This window comes from Cervus canadensis, chromosome 8, assembly GCF_019320065.1.
Source record: "Cervus canadensis isolate Bull #8, Minnesota chromosome 8, ASM1932006v1, whole genome shotgun sequence".
In the NCBI taxonomy this organism is placed as follows: Eukaryota; Metazoa; Chordata; class Mammalia; order Artiodactyla; family Cervidae; genus Cervus; species Cervus canadensis.
The window spans coordinates 55,800,638-55,824,748 of record NC_057393.1 but is presented as its reverse complement, the minus strand read 5'-3'; the positions used below and the strand labels follow the sequence as shown (position 1 = coordinate 55,824,748).

Below are 24,111 nucleotides of genomic sequence, written 5' to 3'. Positions count from 1 at the left end.
TTAATCATTGTCTCAAGTAAATGAAAAGTACAACTGATTAGTTTAAATTAAGTAAATTATTATAAAATCTTGATTAAAATCTTGGCTTACCCCCTTTTCAGTAGATTTGTCATGATTTGTTCCTAAAATACTAGACCTCAACAACTTCAATACGTTTTCCAGTAATTCACCTCTCACAGTGGAACTTATTTATAATTTCCAGATTCTTGCAGCATCTGGAATCTATCTATCTCCATGATATTTTCAAATGGACTCTAGAGATTATCTAGCCCAAACTCCACATTTGATGGATAAGGTACCTGATGAGTTTTGGGAATTTGATGAGTTAGTAGCAAGCTTAGAACCCAGGCTTGTCCAAAGCAAAATGATTCAGAATTTACTATTGGTCTTTGTGTATTCCATTCCCACTGCTACTTCCTAAACTATTGTTCTCTTTCTCCCAATTTTTGTAACACTCTCTGTACCCACTTTGCTACTTTGACCTTGGCATTTCCAGTCTCTTTTTAATATAACACCCATAGCTATGGCATATAATATGTAGCTAATTATAACACATAAGTGATTTTTTAAGAGAAAGTTTAGTACTTCTTGATTGTCAATAAGAGGAAATATAAATTTTGTAACAGGAACTTCATGATAAGTATGATCCAATCATGATGTGGGAAGTATTTAATAAAATGTATTTGTGATTATCTAACTTCAGACATTGGTTTAAAAAACAAACAAAAGAAAAATATGTCGATCTTTTTTTGTGGTGTTTCTTCTGAAGGGAAAATAGACACATTTCTACCTGGGCAAAAATGACTAAACTTTGGAAATTTCAAGCACATGGCTTATAACAGAGGGAAGAGTAAAAATACATTAAAGGATTTGGCAATTAAAATCAGCTGCCATCAATATGTGGTATATTTAGGAAGAAATACCATGATAAATGTGGCCTTGAGAACACAGAGATTTCCATTTTACTGGGGACTAGTGAACAGATTAAGTGAGGTCTACAAGAGACTCTCAATTATGAACTCTGGAATGAAGATGGATGGTTTTTAGAAGCCTTCCACTCCAAGGCTAGGAGATTTTTTTTTTTTTTTTTAATCTTGATATTTTCATTCCGCTCCTGGTCTCCCTCAGAGCCTGGTGGACCTGCTTGTTCCTCAGAGTGTAGATGACAGGGTTCAGCAGGGGGGTCACCACCGTGTTCACAAGGGCAGCCGCCTTGTTGGAGTCCAGCCTGTTCACCTGCTTTGGTCTCATGTATATAAAGACACAGCTGCCATACATCAGAGAGAGGACAATGAGGTAAGAGGAGCAGGTGGAGAAAGCTTTCTGTCGCTCTTTGGCTGATGGGAGTCCAATGATTGTGACAACTATGTTGGTGTATGCAGTGATGGTTATGATGAGGGATGTCAAAAGGACACACAAAGCAAGGACAAAGAGCAATGTTTCAACTGACCTGGTGTCAGAGCAAGAGAGATGGATCAGGGGGCCGAGGTCACAGAAGAAGTGAGGTATGACTTGGGGGCCACAGAAGGATAACTGGGACACCTTCACCACCAGACAAGCCATGAGAGTGAAGCCCAAAGCAAAGCAGGCTGTGACCAGGAGGCAACAAGTCCTCAGGTTCATGATGGTCGTGTAATGAAGAGGCTTGCAAATGGCCAGGTACCTATCCAGAGACATCACTGCTATGAGGAGGAACCCTGCTGCTCCCAGAAATACAAAGACAAAGGCTTGTGTGAAACAGGCAGCAAAGGAAATCGTTTGCTTGCCAAAAAGAAAGATGACCAGCAACTTAGGAATAACAGCACTTGTGAAGCAACATTCAAAGAAAGAGAAAATGCTTAGGAGAAAGTACATAGGTGTCTGTAGCCTGGAGTCAGCACAGGTGATGGTGACTATGATCGCATTGCCTGCAATGGACGCCAGGTATGCCAGCAGGTGCACCAGGAAGAGGATTTTGCCCAGGTGCTGGACAGCAGGAAAGCCCTCCAAGGTAAATTCTTGGACATTTGTCCCATTCTTCATTTCCATGGACATCTTTTTCCACTCAGCATCACCTGCTGGTCTTCACCTAAAATAAAGACATTATAATGAGCTCAAAAGTTTTAGAGAAGCATAAGAACAAGTATTTGGCTCCTCAGAAAGGAATTAGGCACATAGCAGCGTGGTTCAGTGAATCAATTCTTGACCTGGAAGAAGCTCAGTTCCATACTATTTCAATACTGAGTCCAACTTTGTAGAGACAGATCATCTTTGGAATGTTCTTTTGTGGACTTCATTTTCACCTTCTGATGCTTGTCCAAGTTCTTACAAGAATTAAGTAAGATAAAACATGTAACTCACTTGACATGTAATGTTCACATTTCCTATATGTCCCTTAATGTCCAATTTCAATATTAGGGTCATTATTATACTCTTAAATATAGTTGGATCAGTAGATGGACTTATTGACATTTATTTATTAATCCAACCCAGGGATTGAACCCAGGTTTCCTGCACTGCAGGTGGATTCTTTACTATTTACCATTACCTTTACCAAGGGGTACCAGGGAAGCCCTTATTGACATTGGCATATTTTACCACTTTATATGTTTTACAGTATTATCAGTTTGTAAATAAATGTAACAGTAATAGTAGTAACGCTTCCTTTAAATATCCAATTAAAAATATACAACAAACTCTATGGTTGAAATCATCATTTGATGAGGACTTTACCATTGCCTGATACTTTTCTGGTCGCCAAAATCCAGTATTTCTGTTTCTATCCACCATAATCGTGTTAGCTATTATGTTTTCCTCACCTGTTCTTCTATAAAAGGAGAAATTGAGAATTAAGAAAGTTCGAGGGGAGTTATGTCACCTAGGTGGGACTTTAGCTCTATCTCCTAGAATCCAGACCTCCTGCTGTTTCCAGATGCTGTGACCAAAATATTTTAAAATACAAAGAAATATATTGTTGATGATTTCAAGCCCAAGTGAAAGCTTAGGTGTATTTATCTTGAATTTTCCATTATCCTGTTAGTATCATTAATTAACTGTGCGTTAGTCCTTCAGTCGTGTCTAACTCTTTGCGACTGCAAGGACTGTAACCTGTCAGGCTCCTCTGTTTATGGAGTTCTCCAGGCAATAATACTGGAGTGGGTTGCCATTTCCTTCTCCAATCTTTGATTAATGCTGACCTACAAAAAACGCAGGCCTTAGAGATGATCTTCTTCAGAACAATCAATTTATAGAAGAGGCTGGAGGCCAGAGATATTTGGGGTTGCTCAACAGCATAAGTTGTAAATCCAGGATGGACTCTGTCATTCTGAGGCTCCTGCTGGCATGTAAGTGAGATGAAGAGTAATAGCAGTTCACGAGATTGGCCAGTTTACGAAGGATGGTCTGGGAACATTGCACCAGTATGGCATCGCTCATATCAATGGTCAATGAACATTCTCTTTCTCTCTTCAGTCTCCTCAGTAAATTCTATCTATTTTGAGAGTGTTGGGCTCTAGAATCTTTATGATAAGCTGAAAGACTGCAACATGGAGTGAATTTTTCTTTCTAACCTCTCATGGGTCAAGTTGTGAGAAGTGGTGCTCATACAACCAAACTGCTCACCCCAGAGTGACAATGTCCCCAGGGTAGCCTGGAGGAGCAACTGCATGTCTTCCATTAACTGCTGCAGGTCCTCCAAGGTACCACTGTCTCTGAGGCCAGGAATATACTCATCATTTCATGAGGGGTAAAGCTTCCTCCTCCTGCAGTGATTCTCTTCCAAGAAATCCCGTGCTTGCTCTGGGCTGAGCAGAAAGTAGAGGAAAAGGAAGCTCAGTGTCATAGCCTGTTGTGACCAAGTGGGGTTAATATGCATCCCATGTTCCCCGACCAAGGAAATCCTATTTCTAAAGCCCAGGTTCTTTCATACCACAACAAGGCTTCACAAAGCCTTGACCACCGAAGTCCCAGAAAGGAGCAGAATTGAATAAAACAACCACATGTCATGGCCTGCAATTCTGGGTTAGAACTTGACTCTGGGACTACTTAGGGTCCTGACAGTAGGTCTGGACTTGCCTCCCTCAGTGGGTTAACAGATCATCTAACATGCAACACTGCTGCCTCATCCTATATCAGCTAATAAGAGCAGGGGTCTTCTTCTGAACCCAGCCCCGGGTGATGCTGAGACAAAGATTCTTCTGCTGAAGCATATCATTTTGCTGACATGTCTGCTCCAAGTCTCCTTTTGTTACACTGGCCTCCTCCACCATATGCTCACCTTTCCATGTGCAGAAGCCTGCTTGGTCCACTGCATTAATTTCAAGATGCTCCTGACATGCACATCTGGGGCCTCTGTGATAGTTTTCCAACAGGATTGTGTTTGGTTACCAAGCAGGATGTACTCAGCCAGTGAGTAGCAAGTACAGGCTCCCTTGCTGGGAGCTGAAAGGACATGGGCCAGAAGTAAAGGCAAGGCCAGTGCCCTGGGTGCAGCCAACTGGTCATGACTGAGAATAAAAGTTATTTGCACAAACCTTATATTTATCTTCTTTTGTCTGTGATGACATGGGCTCCCATATGCCCAGAGTTCTCTGCCAAGATTTTTTCAAAGAAAACACATGACTTCATTTCCCAAGGGTTCCTAAATCCCAATTTGAATGTTGCTACTGATGTGAAGTAGAATTCCAGACTAAAATTTCCGCATGTGATGTGTACACTGAGGCCGAGAATTGGAGGTTAAAAAAACAAATTTTATTGTGAGAAAGAGCTGAATTGATAGAGCTGTGAGAAAGGCTTTTGGGAAATAAATTGGTTACTAGGAAAGGAGATGGTAGAAATCTACTTACCTCTCTCAAGTATCTTCCTGCCTCTGCCAATATTATGATGCTATGACTCTTCACTGGCTATTTCTTTTTTAAAAAGTTTATTTATTTATTATTTTACTTTACAATATTGTATTGGTTTTGCCATACATTGACTTGAATCCTCCATGGGTGTACATGTGTTCCCCATCCTAAACCCCCCTCCCACCTCCCTCCCCATCCCATCCTCTGGGTCATCCCAGTGCACCAGCCCTGACCACCCTGTCTCATGCATTGAACCTGGACTGGCAATTCATTTCACATATGATAATTTACATGTTTCAGTGCCATTCTCCCAGATCATCACACCCTTGCCCTCTCCCACAGAGTCCAAAAGGCTGTTCAATACATCTGTGTCTCTTTTGATGTCTCACATACAAGGTTATCATTACCATTTTCCCAAATTCCATATATATGCATTAGTATACTATATTGGTGTTTTTCTTTCTGGCTTACTTCACTCTGTATAATAGGCTCCGGTTTCATCCACCTCATTAGAACTGATTCAAATGTATTCTTTTTAATGGCTGAGTAATATTCCATTGTGTGTATGTACCACAGGTTTCTTATCCATTTATCTGCTGATGGACATCTAGGTTGCTTCCATGTCCTGGCTATTATAAACGGTGCCACGATGAACATTGGGGTACACGTGTGTCTTTCAATTCTAGTTTCCTCAGTGTGTATGTCCAGCAGGGGGATTGCTGGGTCATATAGTAGTTCTATTTCCAGTTTTTTAAGAAATCTCCATACGTGTTCTCCATAGCGGCTGTACTACTTTGCATTCCCACCAACAGTGTAAGAGGGTTCCCTTTTCTCCACACCCTCTCCAGCATTTATTGCTTGTAGACTTTTGGATAGCAGCTATTCTGCCTGGTGTGAAATGGGACCTCATTGTGGTTTTGATTTGCATTTCTCTAATAATGAGTGATGTTGAGCATCTTTTCATGTGTTTGTTAGCCATCTGTATGTCTTCTTTGAAGAAATGTCTGTTTAGTTCTTTGGCCCATTTTTTGAATGGGTCTTTTATTTTTCTGGAACTGAGCTGCAGGAGTTGCTTGTATATTTTTGAGATTAATTCTTTGTCTGCTTCTTCGTTTGCTTTTATTTTCTCCTTCTGAAGGCTGTCTTTTCACCTTGCTTATAGTTTCCTTAGTTGTGCAAAAGCTTTTAATTTTAATTAGGTCCCATTTGTTTATTTTTGCTTTTATTTCCAATATTCTGGGAGGTGGGTCATAGAGGATCCTGCTGTGGTTTATTTTGGAGAATGTTTTGCCTGTGTTCTCCTCGAGGAGTTTTATAGTTTCTGGTCTTACATTTAGATCTTTAATCCATTTTGAGTTTATTTTTGTGTATGGTGTTAGAAAGTGTTCTAGTTTCATTCTTTTACAAGTGGTTGACCAGTTTTCCCAGCACCACTTGTTAAAGAGATTGTCTTTTCTCCATTGTATATTCTTGCCTCCTTTGTCAAAGATAAGGTGTCTGTAGGTACTTGGATTTATCTCTGGGCTTTCTATTTTGTTCCATTGGTTTCTGTCTTTGTGCCAGCACCATACCGTCTTGAGGACTGTGGCTTTTTAGTAAAGACTGAAGTCAGGCAGGTTGATTCCTCCAGTTCCACTTTTCTTTCTCAAGATTGCTTTGGCCATTTGATTTTTTTTGTATTTCCATACAAATTGTGAAATGATTTGTTCTAGTTCTGTGAAAAATACCGTTTGTAGCTTGATAGGGCTTGCATTGAATCTATAGATTGCTTTGGGTAGTATACTCATTTTCACTGTATTGATTCTTTTGATCCATGAACACGGTATATTTCTCCATCTATTTGTGTCCTCTTTGATTTCTTTCTCCTGGGTTTTACAGTTTTCTATATATAGGTCTTTTGTTTCTTTAGGTATATATACTCCTAAGTATTTTATTCTTTTTGTTGCAATGGTGAATGGAATTGTTTCCTTAATTTCACTTTCTGTTTTCTCATTGTTAGTGTATAGGAATGCAAGGGATTTATTTATTTATTTATTTATTTATTTATTTTTTGCAAGGGATTTCTGTGTGTTAATTTTATATCCTGCAACTTTACTATATTCATTGATTAGCTCTGGTAGATTTCTGGTAGAGTCTTTAGGGTTTTCTATGTAGAGGATCATGTCATCTGAAAACAGTGAGAGTTTTACTTCTTCTTTTCCAATCTGGATTCCTTTTATTTCCTTTTCTGCTCTGATTGCTGTGGCCTAAACTTCCAAAACTATGTTGAATAGTAGTGGTGAGAGTGGGCACCCTTGTCTTGTTCCTGACTTTAGGGGAAATGCTTTCAGTTTTTCACCATTGAGGATAATGTTTGCTGAGGGTTTGTCATATATAGCTTTTATTATGTTGAGGTATGTTCCTTCTTTTCCTGCTTTCTGGAGAGTTTTTTTTTTTTTTTATCATAAATGGATGTTGAATTTTGTCAAATGCTTTTTTCTGCATCTATTGAGATAATCATATGGTTTTTATTTTTCAATTTGTTAATGTGGTGTATTACATTGATTGACTTGCAGATATTGAAGAATCTTTGCATCTTTGGGATAAAGCCCACTTGGTCATGATGTATGATCTTTTTAATATGTTGTTGGATTCTGTTTGCTAGAATTTGTTAAGGATTTTTGCATCTGTGTTCATCAATGATATTGGCCTGTAGTTTTCTTTTTTCTTTTTCTTTTTTGTAGTTTTCTTTTTTTGTGGCATCTTTGTCAGGTTTTGGTATTAGAGTGATGGTGTCCTCATAAAATGAGTTTGGAAGTTTACTTTCCTCTGCAATTTTCTGGAAGAGTTTGAGTAGGATAGGTGTTAGCTCTTCTCTAAATTTTTGGTAGAATTCAGCTGTGAAGCCATCTGGTCCTGGGCTTTTGTTTGTTGGAAGATTTCTGATTACAGTTTCAATTTCCATGCTTGTGATGGGTCTGTTAAGATTTTCTATTTCTTCCTGGTTCAATTTTGGAAAGTTGTACTTTTCTAAGAACTTGTCCATTTCTTCCAAGTTGTCCATTTTATTTGCATATAGTTGCTGATAATAGTCTCTTATGATCCTTTGTATTTCTGTGTTGTCTGTTGTGATCTTTCCATTTTCATTTCTAGTTTTGTTGATTTGATTTTTCTCCCTTTGTTTCTTGATGAGTCTGGCTAATGGTTTGTCAATGTTATTTATCTCAAAGAACTAGCTTTTGGTTTTGTTGATTTTTGCTATGGTCTCTTTTGTTTCTTTTGCATTTATTTCTGCCCTGGTTTTTAAGATTTCTTTCCTTCTACTGACCCTGGGATTCATAATTTCTTCTTTTTCAAGTTGCTTTAGGTGTAGAGTTAGGTTATTTATTTGGCTTTTTTCTTGTTTCTTGAGGTAAGCCTGTATTGCTATGAATCTTCCCCTTAGCTCTGCTTTTACAGTGTCCCATAGCTTTGAGTTGTTGTGTTTTCATTTTCATTTGTTTCTATGCATATTTTTATTTCTTTTTTGATTTCTTCTGTGATTTGTTGGTTATTCAGTAGCGTGTTGTTCAGCCTCCATGTGTTGGAATTTTTAATAGTTTTCCTCCTGTAATTGACATCTAATCTTACTGCATTGTGGTCAGAAAAGACGCTTGGAATGATTTCAATTTTTTTGAATTTACCAAGGCTAGATTTATGGCCAGGAAGTGATCTATCCTGAAGATTCTGTGTGTGCTTGAGAAAAAGATGAAATTCATTGTTTTGGGGTGAAATGTCCTATAGATATCAATTAGGTCTAACTGGTCTATAGTATCATTTAAAGTTTGTGTTTCCTTGTTAATTTTCTGTTTAGTTGATCTATCCATAGGCGTGAGTGGGATATTAAAGTCTCCCACTATCATTGTGTTATTGTTAATTTCTCCTTTCATGCTTGTTAGCATTTGTCATACATATTGTAGCGCTCCTATGTTGGGTGCATATATATCTATGATTGTTATATCTTCTTCTTGGATTGATCCTTTGATCATTATGTAGTGTCCATCTTTGTCTCTTTTCACCGCCTTTGTTTTAAAGTCTATTTTATCTGATATGAGTATTGCTACTCCTGCTTTCTTTTGGTCTCTATTTGCATGGAATATCTTTTTCTAGCCCTTCACTTTCAATGAATTTGTGGGGGAGAACGTGGTCTCCCCATCCTATTTCTCTGCCATCTTAGGACCACCCTCACTGGCTATCTGAAGAATATTTTTGTTGCCCTCCTCAATCGTCTTGAAAAAATAAGATATCTTCCTCTTTCACACATCTTCCTGTTTCAAGAAGAAAAAGAAACACTAGTTGCTTTCTGTGACATATCTAACCTGTCCAGATTCTCTCTCTCTCTCTTTTTTTCTTCTCCCAATTATTTTTATTAGTTGGAGGCTAATTACTTTACAATATTGTAGTGGTTTTTGCCATACATTGACATGAATCAGCCATGGATTTACATGTGTTCCCCATCCTGAACCTCCCTCCCACCTCCCTCTCCATCCCATCCCTCTGGGTCATCCCAGTGCACCAGCCCCGAGCACTTGTTTCATGCATCCAACCTGGACTGGTGATCTGTTTCACACTTGATAATATACATGTTTCGATGCTGTTCTCTCAGATCATCCCACCCTCGCCTTCTCCCATAGAGTCCAAAAGTCTGTTCTATACATTTGTGTATAGATATACATATGTATATACATACATATACATATGTGTAGATATACATCTCTTTTTCTGTCTTGCATATAGTGTTATCGTTACCATCTTTCTAAATTCCATATATATGCATTAGTATACTGTATTGGTGTTTATCTTTCTGGCTTACTTCACTCTGTATAACGGGCTCCAGTTTTAAAGAATCTGTAAAGTGGGTTTTGAATTTCTTCAAGATACAGACAAGGAGAATGAGATGCAAGACTCACTGTGAAGAAAGTGTGAAAGTGAAAGTGTTAGTCATTCAGTTGTGCCTGATTCTTTGCAAGCCCGGGGACTCTAGCCCATCAGGCTCCTCTGTCCATGGGATTTTCCAGGCAAGAACACTGGAATGGGTAGCCATTCCCTTCTTCAGAGGATCTTCCCAACCCAGGGATCGAACCCAGTTCTCCTGCATTGCAGGCAGGTTCTTTGTCATTTGAGCCAACAGGAAACTGTTGCCATAGTAATCACTGGCTTGGAAGGCTACTTTTCTTACAGGGTACCTCATTTGGGCTATTGTGGCCTGAGGGACCAATTTTTCTGTGGCCTCTGGCCTCAAAACCATACTGAGGTATCAGCTCACACGTGTCAGAATGGCTATCATCAAAAGGTCTACAAATAACACATTTTGGAAAGGATGTGAAGAAAAGGAAACCCTCATACACTGTTGATAGGACTGTAAATAGGTATATCCACTATGGAAAACAGTACGGAGCTTCCTTAAAAAACTAAAAATAGAATGACCAAGAAAGTGAAAGTCACTCAGTCGTGTCTGACTCTTTGTGACCCCATGGACTAGACAGTGCATGGAATTCTTCAGGCCAGAATACTGGAGTGGGTAGGCTTTCCCTTCTTCAGCGGATCTTCCCAACCCAGGGATCAAACCCAGGTCTTCCGCAGTGCAGGCAGATTCTGTACCAGCTGAGCCACAAAAGAAGCCTGAGAATACCGGAGTGGATAAACTAATCCTTCTCCAGGGGATATTCCTGACCCAGGAATTAACCCGGCGTCTCCTGCACTGCAGGCATATTCTTTACCAACTGAGCTATCAGGGAAACCAAAGTGAAAGTCATTCAGTCGTGTCTGATTCTTTGTGACCCCATGGACTACACAGTCCATGGAATTCTCCAGGCCAGAATACTGGAGTGGGTAGTCTTTCCCTTCTCCAGGGGATCTTCCCAACCCAGAGACCAAATGCAGGTCTCCTGCATTGCAGGTGGATTCTTTACACTGAGCTATCAGGCTAGCTCAGAATGACCATATGATCCAGTAATTCCACTCCTGATATATATCCAAAAAAACCTGATGTAACTAATTTGAAAACATACATGCACTCCAATGTTTACAACAACACTATTTACAATAATCAAGACATGAGAGCAAACCAGTTGCCCATCAACAGATGAATGGATTAGGAAGATGTAGTATATATACAATGAAATATTAGCCATAAAAAGAATGAAATACTGCCATTTGCAGGAACTTGAATGGACCTAGAGAATATTATGCTTAATGAAATAAGTCAGAGAAAGCCAAATACTATATAATATCACTTACATATGGAATCTAAAAAATAATACAAATGAATGTATATGCACAAGAAAAACAGACTCACAGATGAGAAAACAAACTTGTGGTTATCAAAGGGGAGAGGAAAGCATGTAGGGAAAAATTAGGGTTATGGGACTAACAGATACAAATTACTATAAAAAATAGATAAGCAATATGGATATACTGAATAGCATCGGAAGTTATATCCATTGTCTTGTAATAACCTATAATGGAATATAATCTACAAAATATTGAAGAACTTTGCTATACATCTGAAACTAACAGAATATAATAGTTTTAAATCAACTATACTTAAGAGAAACAACTTACAAGATCAAGTATTGGGGCAAATGTGTAACACCTCCATTTATCATGCATCGTTCCTGAGAGCCCTACACCAAATTTTGGAAACTGTTTTACAATCTCTTATAGTGTTAAGAACTATTCTATAATTAATTCAGTATCTGCACTCCAAGTTATATACTCAGAAGAAAATGAATGGTATAACTTCAGAAAGATTTATATAAAAATATTTATAACAGCTTTATTCATAGTAGCCCTTAACTGAAAAGAAAACAAGTGACCTTCAATGGAGGCATGGAAAGCTGTGGTGTGCATATACACAAAGTTTGTAGTGGACTACTACATAGCAATGGAAAAGGATGTTATTGATACATGAAATAGTATGGATAACTCCTAGAAACATGTTGAGGAAAAAGAGCAGGCAAAAGGAACACACGCTGTGTTCAATTTATGTCATCTTCTAGAAGAGACAAAAGGAAATTTTGATGATAGTAATCAAAGATGTTTTCTCTTGATGTGGACTAGTGACTCAGAAGGGGCAAAGCAAACTTTTGATGAGATGGAAATGTTTGTAGTTAGATTCATTGGTGGTCAAATGGCTGTTTACATATGAAAAATGACTGATCTCCACAGTGAAATGTGGGATTCCCTGGTGGCTCAGCAGTAAAGAATCCGCTTGCAATGCAGAAGTTGTAGGAGATGCAGGTGCGATCCCTGGGTGGGGAAGATTTCCCGGAGGAAGGCATTGCAACCCACTCCAGTATTCTTGGCTGGAGAATCCCATGGGCTGAGGAGCCTGGTGGACTTCAGTCCATAGGGTTGCAAAGACTTGGACATGACTGAGGCGACTTAGCTTGCACAAACGCACAGTTAAATGTGGTACATTTTATAGAATGCAAATAATACCTCAATAAAGAAAATACCAGGTTAAAAAGATAAAAAAGTAAAGATAATTCTAATGTAAAAAAGAGTTTCTGTTGTTTAAGCCTTTCTTGACATATGTAATTTGTGATTCTGTAAATTTTACAACTCTAGGGCAGTTGTGCAAAATCTACCTTTAAGGACTTTCACAGAGGACTGTGCAGCCTATTGAGAAAGACAATAGATATGCAGTGAAAGGGTAATTATAACATATGTCAGCTGGAATTTTCCATTTCCAAATATGAAGCAATTAAATGTCCTCTGGGACTCTGTTGTGATTTTGGCTCCTATTTCATTAAAAAAAATCCCCTCTAATGAATTTTAAAGTTCCAAAGATGTGTCCATTGGACCCCAAGCATCCTCACTGGTGATGGTAAATAAGCTTGTGATAATTATATCATAAGGGCATTTGAATGTGTTCTCGCTTATGACTGCTGTGATCCTTCCCTATATGAAGTGGGGTGTCTGGTTGATGGAAAAGTGACTGATAACAGAGTCATTAAACAAGAAATTGTCCTTTGTTGTTTCATCTTTTTGACTCTCTTCTGGGGTGGATACACAACCAAAGAAGTTTGATGTTCATGATACATTGTAGAATGGAAAATAATTATGTCTAGGTATTCCAAACACAGAAAGTGCTAGTGGATGATTGGGGCAGCTTGTATTGTCTTAACGGTCCAGAATTTATCAGATTGTCATGGAGAAAAACTATGACTGTAGGTTACTCCGGAGTTTGGAAATGTGTCTTTTAAAAAAGTGAAGCCTTAGTAATTTCCTATTAATTTAAGACATAGGCATCCATTAATTTTGTATGAGGTCCAAGAAAGGTATATCTCAACTAAAAGTGTTTTTTACCCTTTTCCATTAGCCTCGGAAAAACATCCTGGTTTGTTTTAAGAAGAGAAGCACATTGTCAACTAAACACTGTTTCCTGTGAGCTGCTTCGTGGTGAGTACTTGATCATGGGGCTAGCTTGCAATCTAACAGGTCAGATATTTTAACCAGAGACTGGCTCTGTTTAAGTTTCTAATGTGGATCATGCATAGTTAAAGTAATAGATTTGCCAAAAGGAATTAAGTAAAATACAATTAAATTATGGTTACTTATTTTTTCAAGCACTCACCTCTTCTCGAAAGATTATATCAATATACTTGGATTCTAGTTAGATATCGGAATTTTTTTAAGAAAAAAAAAAAAGAATGTTCCTCTAGTGATTGCAATGAAAACAGGTTTAATTGTGCCATACTGAATACTTACAATGTAAAAAAAATATTCCCAGAAAAAGGAATGTTGAAGAGTAATCTATAACTAATAGCAGAATGAAACACTGCCATTCTGCTAGTTGGTAGAGTGTGAGGGAATATGATTCACCCATTATATGTGTGTTCATTGAATCTGAATAAGCAAGTCATGAAACCATTTCCCTCTCAAATTTAGATATGGTTTCTCTAAACCCACAGACGAGGTGGTTATGATAGTATAATATGTTACCCTTATTCGGAGAAGGCAGTGGCAACCCACTCCAGTACTCTTGCTTGGAAAATCCCATGGACGGACGAGCCTTGTAGGCTGCAGTCCATGGGGTCACTAAAAGTCGGACACAACTGAGCGACTTCACTTTCACTTTTCACTTTCATGCATTGGAGAAGGAAATGGCAACCCACTCCAGTGTTCTTGCCTGGAGAATCCCAGGGACTGCAGAGCCTGGTGGGCTGCTGTCTATGGGGTCCCACAGAGTCCAACAAGACTGAAGCGACTTAGCAGCTGCAGCAGCAGCTACCTTTATTGCTCACCCTAGGGTCTTGAAAAAAGAACTCAGGATGAACAGACTTCAGAAAAATAACTGATTTGAAACATGGTAATAAGAAAATGGCTCTTTCACATTTTCTATTTTCAAAGAGCTAAAATCAGTGCATAGGAGGGCTCCTACATTGTGTCTTGCTGAAGCATAGAATGAATAAAGTGAGTCCATGAGATGTATTTCTGCAGGATGATAGCTTTCATTGTTGAACCATTAATTCTGTTTGTGTCTGCAAAAAATCATTTTTATTTTGTGTTGTTTATCTTGTGGACTGTTGTTTACTGATATTATTTTCCAAAAGAGTTAAGTGACACATTAAAATTTATTAGCAAAAACAAAAATAAATATTTAATGTTATAATTTAATGACTATCATTACTATAAATATAATAATGTGATGATAGTAGATATCATTATAGTAAAATATTTTAAAATATGAAATGATCTCATTAAAAAATGTAGCATATAGTAGTGTTTTTATATTATTTAATAGTTGACATCATTTAAATTCTTTACTCTTCAGTGATAGTATTTTCTGCTTCACAGATTAGGCAGAGAATGATGACAAACAGAGAAACAGAGATAACTATGGGGGTAAAAAATGAGTCTACCACCCAGGAGTTCATTCTGGAGGCGTTTCCTGCCGTCCAGCACCTGGGGAACCTTCTCTTCCTGGTGCACCTGCTGGCATACCTGGCCTCTATCATGGGAAACATGGTCATAATCATCATCACCTGGGCTGACCATCGCCTCCAGACGCCAATGTATGTTTTACTGAGCACTTTCTCCTTCTGCGAATGCTGTTTCATCACCACAGTTATTCCTAAACTGCTGTCCATCTTCCTTTCAGGAAGGCAAACAATTCCCTTTCCTGCTTGTCTCACACAAGCCTTTTTCTTTTTATTTCTTGGAGCAGGAATTTTCTTTCTCATGGCTGTGATGTCGTTGGATCGATACCTGGCCATTTGCAAGCCTCTGCACTATGCATCCATCATGAACCTGAGGATTAGTTTCCTTTTGATTTTCTTGTGCTATTCCTTGTCGTTCATCTTCTTCACTGGTCTGATGCTCAGAGTTTCCCAGTTATCATTCTGTGGCCCCAACATCATCTCTCACTTCTTCTGTGACCTTGGCTCCTTAATTCATCTCTCCTGCTCTGACACCAGATCTGTTGAAATGTATTTCTTCTTTGTTACTTCGTTTGTCATTCTACTATCCCTCATTGTAACCATCATTGCATACAGCAACATAGTAGTCACAATCCTGCGACTGCAATCAGCCAAGGAGCGACAGAAAGCTTTCTCCACCTGCTCCTCTCACCTCATTGTCCTCTCTCTGATGTATGGCAGCTGTGTGTTTATATATGTGAAACCAAAGCAGGTGAACCGGCTGGACTCCAACAAGGAGGCTGCCCTTGTGAACACGGTGGTGACCCCCCTGCTGAACCCTGTCATCTACACCCTGAGGAACAAGCAGGTCCACCAGGCTCTGAGGGACACACTGTCTAGGGTGAGGTTGAAGAGATAATAGAGTTTGGAGGCTAAGTGGATCTGCTTGATCTTCTAGTTCTGTTTCCCACCATTGGCAAAGTCTGTTCTTGAGAAGCTCTCCATATGGTGATCTTTCTTGTGCTATTTTTCAGCTGGATGGGTATTGTCTTATTTTGTAAATCAATACCTTCTTCTATTTGAAAATTTCATTTGTTTTCTATATTCTACTAAAGCTATCTTCCTTGATTTTTCTATTCATTGGCTTTAAATGAATTCAATTCAATTCAAGCAATATTGTGAAGCAACTATTATACATAAATCATAAGCTATGAAGTCTTTAATGCAATAATAAAAATATTGCAAGATTTTATCATTACCATCCCTGATACATTTTTATGCTTGAAGTTTATGATACCTCAGAAAAGATAGATAGATAACCTTCTTTACCATTTGATACTCAAGGTTTGAAAATTACAGTTACAAATTATTTCTGAAAATTATATAAAGTCATAGTACAACTTAATGATGTTTTATCATTTGAATCTACTTATGTGAATGCTCACTAGTTCTTCTTCATGTCTAGTTCTTCTTCGTATCTATTGGTTTTCTTCTTCCACTAGTTCTTCTTCATGTCTATTGGTTTTAGTGTACAAACAGCTCAGTGTAACTCCAGAGTTTTAGATGAGCTCTTTCAGTGTATCGTCTTCCAGATGTATCAAATTTTATCAATAACATTTTCTTTAATTCTTTCTTGAAATATAAACTAACTGAAAAGCTTTCAAATTTGTCAAGTTTATTTTTTCTGTAATTGATGTTGCCAAGTCCTAGAAGCAAAAATTGCTCAAAGGTAGGTGATCCCAGTAGCAAATTCTTTCCTCCCATCTAAGAGGTATTTTCAGCTTAGTGTGATCTTGGGTATAGGAGATGCCAGTGTCATCTATGTTGAGTTAATTTGTAGTTGACATTTTGTGCAGCAAAAGCTAATAGAAATCATAATTAGAAAAACATAAAAGGAAAATGAGTGCATTAATAATAAAAAAGGGGGCTCAAACTGGAGTCATTTACTGAAATTTGAAATTTCATTGAGGAAGTGGCTCCCACCTGAAGGTAATTGGCCCTAAAGGGACATAGATCCCATCACATCTAACACTGCATATGCATAACATGCATTTGATTTTTATTATGTCTGATGTGAGTGCATATTTCCCTTTTAGCTTGATTTGTAAATTACTTCTAATTTAAGGCATAATATTATTAGGGAGAGTTTTATGTTGTCAGGAATACTGGGTGATTTAGATTTTTATGTTTGGGAGTGATTTGATGATAAGTTGTCCTAGGAATTACAGTCTTCCAAGGACATCTGTGCCTTTGTCTCTCCTTTTTCCAAAATAGAAGTTAAATGAATAATTTTTGAATCTGACAAAGGTTGGGAAGTCCTGAGAGTCCTCTGTGTTGGTTTCTGTCGAATAGATAAAAGAAGCCATCATCATAGCCTAGCCCAGACTAGTGCCTGAGATGGACATCACCAATCACCCAAAATGACCCAAACCTTGTGCTCAGTTAAACCACTGTCTCTGTTTTAGTGTGTCCCAAGAAAGTAAGGTGTGTCATCCCTGTTATCACAGCCCTAAGACAGGTAGATAGAATCCAATCCTTCTATTTACAGCTGGGAAAGTTGGGGTACTAGAAATGTTGTCCAGTTCCTTCTATATTCAGGGGGAAACTAAGAGCTAGTACACTTGTCTGTTCATACTGAACTGAGTCAGGGGGCAGAGCTGCGAGAAGTGACCCATTACTCCTTAGGAGAAGCTGTAAGTTGGTAGTTCTGATCAGATTGTAAGGTGCTGTGTTGGGTTAGAACTCACAGTTTCTCCTTGCCTAAGACTGACTTGCCTCTGACTGCTTAGCCGGTGTGGACCAGAATAAGTCGGAATGAATATGTTCAGGAGTTCCATCAATAACTTTAAGTCACCAGTATGATGAGTTTAAATCGTGTTTCCTGTGTTTGAACTCTATTAGCCAAGACTTTAATAGGAATAAAACTTTGGCTTCCTCATGTGTTAGAAAGCTCCAGGTACACAAAAAAATTGCAGGCATTTCTTATTGTGGAATCTTTTGAAGCTATTCATGAATATAGAATTTTATGCCAAAACAAAGATAGAAATTTTTCCATTTAAAAATTTCATCCTTAATATCAGTTTAAAGCATAGTTTTATTATTTTAGACAGGAAAAAAAAGCAAAACAAGGTCAAAGTCTGTGAAATACCTCTAGCTGAGTATGTGACTTCGATGAGATTGATCAACTAGTAGTGGTATAAACTTAAGTTCGGCTTTGTACGAAACACAACGGTTGGGCAATGAGTTTGGCTACATCAGATAACTTGTTTAGACAACTAAGCCCTAAACAGTAGAGATTTCCATGGTAGTAAAGGAGAACTTTAAGGGAGAAAAAAAGGGAAGCTTTTTATTTTTTGCCTGAGAGGTCCAAGCAAGGGATAAGAATCAAAGATAACATTGGTGAATTGTGGATCACAGGATCTAGGTGCTCAGACTTCAGTATTTGCAGTGTACAGGCTTAGTTGCTCTGAGACATGAGGAATCTTCAAGGAACAGGGATCAAACCTGTGTTTCCGGCATTGGCAGGAAGATTCTTAACCACCGGTTCACCAAGTAAGTCTCAGTGGTTCACATTTTTAAAATATTATGCTCAATTTATTGTTTTTTAAAAATATGGGCTATTTTTTTTTCTGTGTTGTACAGTCTATAATTGTAGCTTATTTACTTTATACATAGTGGTTTGTACCTCTTATTCCTGAACCCTATTTTGCCTTTTCCCTCTTCCCTCTCCCCACTGGGAACTACTAGTTTTTTTTTCTACATCTGTGAGTCTGGTTAATTTTTTAAATATTCACTAGTTTGTTTCATTTTTAGAGTTCACATGTAAGAGATAAAATATGGGTGCTTGTGTGTGCATAATTGCTCAGTCTTGTCTGAGTCCTTGCAACCCTTTGGACTGTAGCCTGCTAGGCTCCTCTGTCCATGGGGTTTCCCAGGCAAGAATATTGTGGGTTGTGGGTTGTCATTTCCTTCCCCAGGGGATCTTCCTGACACAGAGATCGAACTCGTTTCTCCTGCATTGTAGGTGGGTTGTTTCATTTGCCACTCAGTCACCGAGGAAGACCTATAGAGTTCACATTCTTGATTAAAAATGTACAAAAGCTAGAAATTAGCAAGAGTTTTATAAAGAATACTTTGCTTGACAGTTGGAAACCTTCCCATACAACTTCAAGGCTTCCTAGGTGGCGCAGTGGTAAAGAATCCCCCTGCCAGTGCAGGAGACACAGGAGATGCAAGTTCAATTCCTGAGTCGGGAAGATCTCATGGAGAAGAAATGGCAACACACTCTTGTATTCTTGCCTGGGAAGTTGCATGGAAAGAGAAGCCTGGCGGGCTACAGTTTATGGGGTCACAGAAGAGTCGGACACACCTAGGAGACTAAACAACAGGCAGTTGTGCAAAATGTACCTTTGAGGACTATCACAGAGGACTGTGTAGCCTACTGAGAATCAAAGTAGTATCTTACCATATGCAGTGAAGGGGTAATTATGATACAGGTCAGCTGGAATTCCTATTTCCAAATATGAAGCAACTAAATGTCATCTGAGACTCTGTTCTGATTGTAGTTCCTATCCCATTAAAAAAAAAAAAATTCCCTCTAATGAATTTTAAAGTTCCAGAGGTGTGTCCTTTCGACCCAATGCGTCCTCACTGGTGATGATAAATAAGCCTGTGATAATTATATCATAAGGGCATTTGAATGTGTTCTCGCTTATGACTGTTGTGATCATCACCTATATTTGGTGGGGTGACATGTTCATTGGGAAGTGACTGATAACAAGGTCATTAAACAAAGAAATTGACCTTTGTTGTCTCTTCTTTTTGATTCTCTTCTGGGATGGATGCAAAACCAAGAAAGTTTGTTGTTCATGATGCATTGTAGAATGTAAATAAATATGTCCAGGTATTCCAAATAGTAACATCAGAAAGTGCTAGGGATGATTGGGGCAGCTTCTATTGTCTTAAAGGCCCAGAATTTGTCAGATTGCCATGGAAAAAACTATGCCTGTTAATCCTCCAGAGTTTGGAAATGTATATTTTAATGGAGCCTTAATATTTTCCTACTAATGTAGAACATAAGGCACCCATTAATTTTGTATTAGGTCAAGGAAAGGTATATCTCAACTAAGTGTTTTTCCCCCTTTCCATTAGCCTAGGAGAATGTTACATTAGCCTGCTTTATTTTAAGAAGAGAAAGAAGCACATTGTCAAAAACACACTGTTTCCTGTGAACTGCTTTGTGGTGAGTACTTGATCATGGGGCTAACTTGCAATCTAAAAGGTCAGGTATTTTAACCAGAGATTGGTTATCTTTAAGTATCTTATGTGGATCATGCATAGTTAAAGTAATGAAAAAAGGTGCTAGTCAGTCAGTCTTATCGACAGTTTGCAACACCATGGACTGGAGCCCACAAGGCTCCTCTGTCCATGGAATTCTCTAGGCAAGAATGCTGGAGTGGGTAGCCATTCCCTTCGCCAGGGGATCTTCCTGACCCAGAGGTCGAATCCAAGTCTCCTGCATGGCGGATGGATTCTTTACCATCTGAGCCACCAGTTAAAGTAACAGTTTTGGTCAAAAGGAAGTAAGTAAAACACAATTAAATTATGGTTTCTTATTCACTTAAGCACCGATTCACAGCGGATGCCCAGACCCATTCCCCAATGATTCTATCAATATACTTAACTTCTAGTTAGGCTTTGGCATTTTTTTTTTTTTAAATAAAGACAAATGTTCGTCTAGTGATTGCAATGAAATACAGGTTTAATTCTGCCACACTGAATACCTCCAATGTAAAAATTTATTCCCAGAAAAGGAATGTTGATGAGTAATCTATGACTAACAGCAAAAGGAAACACAACCATTCTGCTAGGTAGATAGAGTGTGAGGGAGTCCGATTCACCCATTCAATGTGTGTTCATTGAATCTGATTAACAAGTCATGAAACCATTCCTCCCCAATTTCAGAAATGGTTTCTCTTAAACCACAGACTGTGTCGTTATAATATTATAGTATACTAGCTTTACTGCTCACACTGGCATCTTGAAAAAAGAACTCAGACTGAAGAGACTTTAGGAAAATAACTGATTTGGAACATGGTAATAAGAAAATGGCTCTTTCACACTTAACATTTTCAAAGCGCTCAGTTCAGTGTGGTAGGAGGGTTCCTACACTGTATGTCATACCTGAAGCATAGAAATGAACACTGTGAGCCCATGAGATGCATTTTCTGCAGGATGACAGCTTTCACTGGTAACTATCAGTTGCAGATGTGTCTACAAACAATCATTTTTATTTTGCCCTGTTTATTTTGTAGCCAATTATTCAGATGTTATTTTCCAGAAGAGTTAAGTGACACATTAAAAATAATTATCAAGAATAAAAAATGAATCTTTAATTTAATAATTAGTATAAATAATATAATAATGTTATAATAATAAAACATCATTTATAGTAAAATATTTTAAAAATATGAAATGATCCCTGCTTCACAAATACAGCTGAAAGTAGTGATTATTTTATTTTTTTTAAAGACTTGTCATCATTTAAATTTTTTTTCAGTGATAGTATTTTCCGTTCCACAGGTTAAGCAGAGAATGATGAGAGTCAGAGAAACAGAGATAACTATGGGGGTAAAAAATGAGTCTACCATCCAGGAGTTCATTCTGGAGGTGTTTCCTGCCGTCCAGCACCTGGGGAACCTCCTTTTCCTGGTGCACCTGCTGGCATACCTGGCCTCTATCATGGGAAACATGGTCATAATCATCATCACCTGGGCTGACCATCGCCTCCAGATGCCAATGTATGTTTTACTGAGCGCTTTCTCCTTCTGCGAATGCTGTTTCATCACCACAGTTATTCCTAAACTGCTGTCCATCTTCCTTTCAGGAAGGCAAACAATTCCCTTTACTGCTTGTTTCACACAAACCTTTTTCTTTTTATTTCTTGGTGCAGTGATTTTCTTTCTCATGGCTGTGATGTCGTTGGATCGATACCTGGCCATTTGCAAGCCTCTGCACTATGCATCCATCATGAACCTGAGGATTAGTTTCCTTCTGATATTCTTGTGCTATTCCTTGTCCTTCATCTTCTTCACTGGTCTGATGCTCAGAGTTTCCCAGTTATCATTCTGTGGCCCCAACATCATCTCTCATTTCTTCTGTGACCTTGGCTCCTTAATTCATCTCTCCTGCTCTGACACCAGATCTGTTGAGATACATTTCTTCTTCCTTACTTCATTTGTCATTCTACTACCCCTCATCATAACCATCATTGCATACAGCAACATAGTAGTCACAATCCTGCGACTGCCATCAGCCAAGGAGCGACAGAAAGCTTTCTCCACCTGCTCCTCTCACCTCATTGTCCTCTCTCTGATGTACGGCAGCTGTGTGTTTATTTACCTGATACCAAAGCAGGTGAACAGGCTGGACTCCAACAAGGAGGCTGCCCTTGTGAACACGGTGGTGACCCCGCTGCTGAACCCTGTCATCTACACCCTGAGGAACAAGCAGGTCCACCAGGCTCTGAGGGACACACTGTCTAGGGTGAGGTTGCAGAAATAGAGCTTTGGAGGCTAAGTGGATCTGCTTGATCCTCTAGTTCAGTTTCCCACCATTGGCAAAGTCTATTCTCGAGAAACTCTCCGTATGGCAATCTATCTTGTGCTACTTTTCAGCTGGATGGGTACTGTCCTATTTTGCTATTCAATACCTTCTTCTATTTGAAAATTTCATTTATCCTCTATATTGTGCTGAAGATATCTTCTGTGATTTTTCTACCGATTGGTCTTAAATGAATTCAAACAATATTTATGGAGCAAATTATACATAAATCATAAGATACAATGTCTTTAATAAAATAATAAAAATGTTGCCAGATTTTATAATATCTGTACATGATACATTCTTATTTTTGAAGTTTATGATACCTCAGGAGAAACAGATAGAAACCCTTCTTTCCCATTTGACACTCAAGGTTTGACATTCCAATTACAAATTATTTCTGAAAATCATATGAAGTCATACTATAACTTAATGGTGTTTCATTGTTGTAATTTATTTATGTGAATGAGTCAGTTATATACTCACTAGTTCCTCTTTGGATCTATTGGTTTTAGTGTACGAAAGCTCAGTGTAACTCGAAAAAATTTAGGGGCTCATCACTGTAACATCTTCCAGCAGTATCAAACATTATTAATAAACTTTAAATCTTTCTTGAAATATAAACAAATTATAAAACTAAGATTTGTAAAGTTTATTTTCTGTAATTTCTGTTGCCAAGTCCTGGAACCAACAAATTGCTCAAAGGTTGGTGTCCCAGTAGCAAAGTCTTTCCTCCCATATAAGAGGTATTTTCACCTTAGTGTGATCTTGAGTGTAGGAGATGCCAATGTTGTCTCTGGTAACATAAATTGTGGTTGACATTTTATGTAGCAAAGACTAATTGAGCTCATAATTAGAAAGGTATAAAAGGAAAATGAGTACATTAATAATAAAGAAAAGTGGATCATTGAAGAAATTGGTCCTATCTGAAGATAATTGGCTCTAGTGGGACATAGGTCCTTTCACATCTAACACTGCATATGCATAATGTGCATTTGATTTTTACTCTGTCAGATGTGAGTGTGTATTTCCCTTTAGCTTGATTTGAAAATTACTCTTAATTTATGGCATAATATTATTAGTAATAATTTTAGATTGTCAAAAATACTGGGTGATTTAGATTTTTATGTTTGGAGTGATTTGATGATAGATTGTCCTAGGTATTGTGGTCTTCCAAGGACATCTGTATCTATGTCTCTCCCTTTTCCAAAATAGAAGTTCAATGAATAATTTTTGAATCTGACAAAAGTTGGGAATTCCTGAGAGTACTCTGTGTTGGTTTCTGTCCATTAGATAAAAGAACCAACCTTCATAGCCTGGCCCAGACTAGTGCAAGAGATGGACATCACCAATCACCCAAAATGACCCAAACCTTGTCCTCCTCTAAACCACGGTCTCTGTCTTAGTGTGTCCCAAGAGACTAACAAGTGTCATCCCTATTACCCCAGCCCTGTGACAGGTAGATAGAATCCAATCCTTCTATTAACAGCTGGGAAAGTTGGGGTACTAGAAATGTTGTCCAATTCCTTCTATGTTCAAGGAGAAACTAAGAACTGATATGTTTGTTTGTTCATAGTGTACTGACCCTGAGGACAGAGCTGTGAGAAGTGACTCCTTAGGAGAAGCTGGAAGTTGGGAGTTCTGATCAGATTGTAAGGTGCTGTGTTGGGTTAGAACTCACAGAACTCACAGTTTCTCCTTGTTTAAGACTGGTTTGCCTTTGACCCAGCCCATGTGGGCCAGAATAAGTCAGAATGAATATGTTCAGGAGTTCCATCAATAGCTTTAAGTCACCAGTATGA

At 38.3% G+C, this 24,111-nt stretch overlaps 2 protein-coding genes across 2 annotated transcripts; one reads left to right on the top strand and one right to left on the bottom strand.

Annotated features, from left to right (window-relative positions):
* Positions 1-1,065: 1,065 nt before the first annotated feature.
* On the bottom strand, positions 1,066-2,037 carry LOC122446807 (olfactory receptor 6C74-like). The gene has a single exon (XM_043477291.1). It carries the CDS (start codon positions 2,032-2,034, stop codon positions 1,066-1,068), a length of 969 nt encoding a protein of 322 aa, XP_043333226.1. The 5' UTR covers positions 2,035-2,037.
* An 11,185-nt stretch (positions 2,038-13,222) lies between these two features.
* LOC122446294 (olfactory receptor 2AP1-like) lies at positions 13,223-22,270 on the top strand. Its single transcript, XM_043476290.1, has 4 exons — positions 13,223-13,247; positions 14,646-14,863; positions 19,859-19,949; positions 21,290-22,270. The coding sequence occupies exons 2-4, from the start codon at positions 14,658-14,660 to the stop codon at positions 22,268-22,270; spliced, it is 1,278 nt and encodes a 425-aa protein (XP_043332225.1). The 5' UTR covers positions 13,223-13,247; positions 14,646-14,657.
* The last annotated feature ends 1,841 nt before the right edge of the window (positions 22,271-24,111 follow it).

Bases quoted from the DNA above. Each gene is read 5' to 3' on its own strand.
- LOC122446807 (XM_043477291.1), bottom strand. From the start codon at position 2,034: ATGTCCATGGAAATGAAGAATGGGACAAATGTCCAAGAATTTACCTTG.
- LOC122446294 (XM_043476290.1), top strand. From the start codon at position 14,658: ATGATGACAAACAGAGAAACAGAGATAACTATGGGGGTAAAAAATGAG. The intron at 14,864-19,858 runs GTATGTTTTACT...CCTTTCCATTAG, and splicing joins CATCGCCTCCAGACGCCAAT to CCTAGGAGAATGTTACATTA. The intron at 19,950-21,289 runs GTGAGTACTTGA...TCCGTTCCACAG, and splicing joins TTCCTGTGAACTGCTTTGTG to GTTAAGCAGAGAATGATGAG.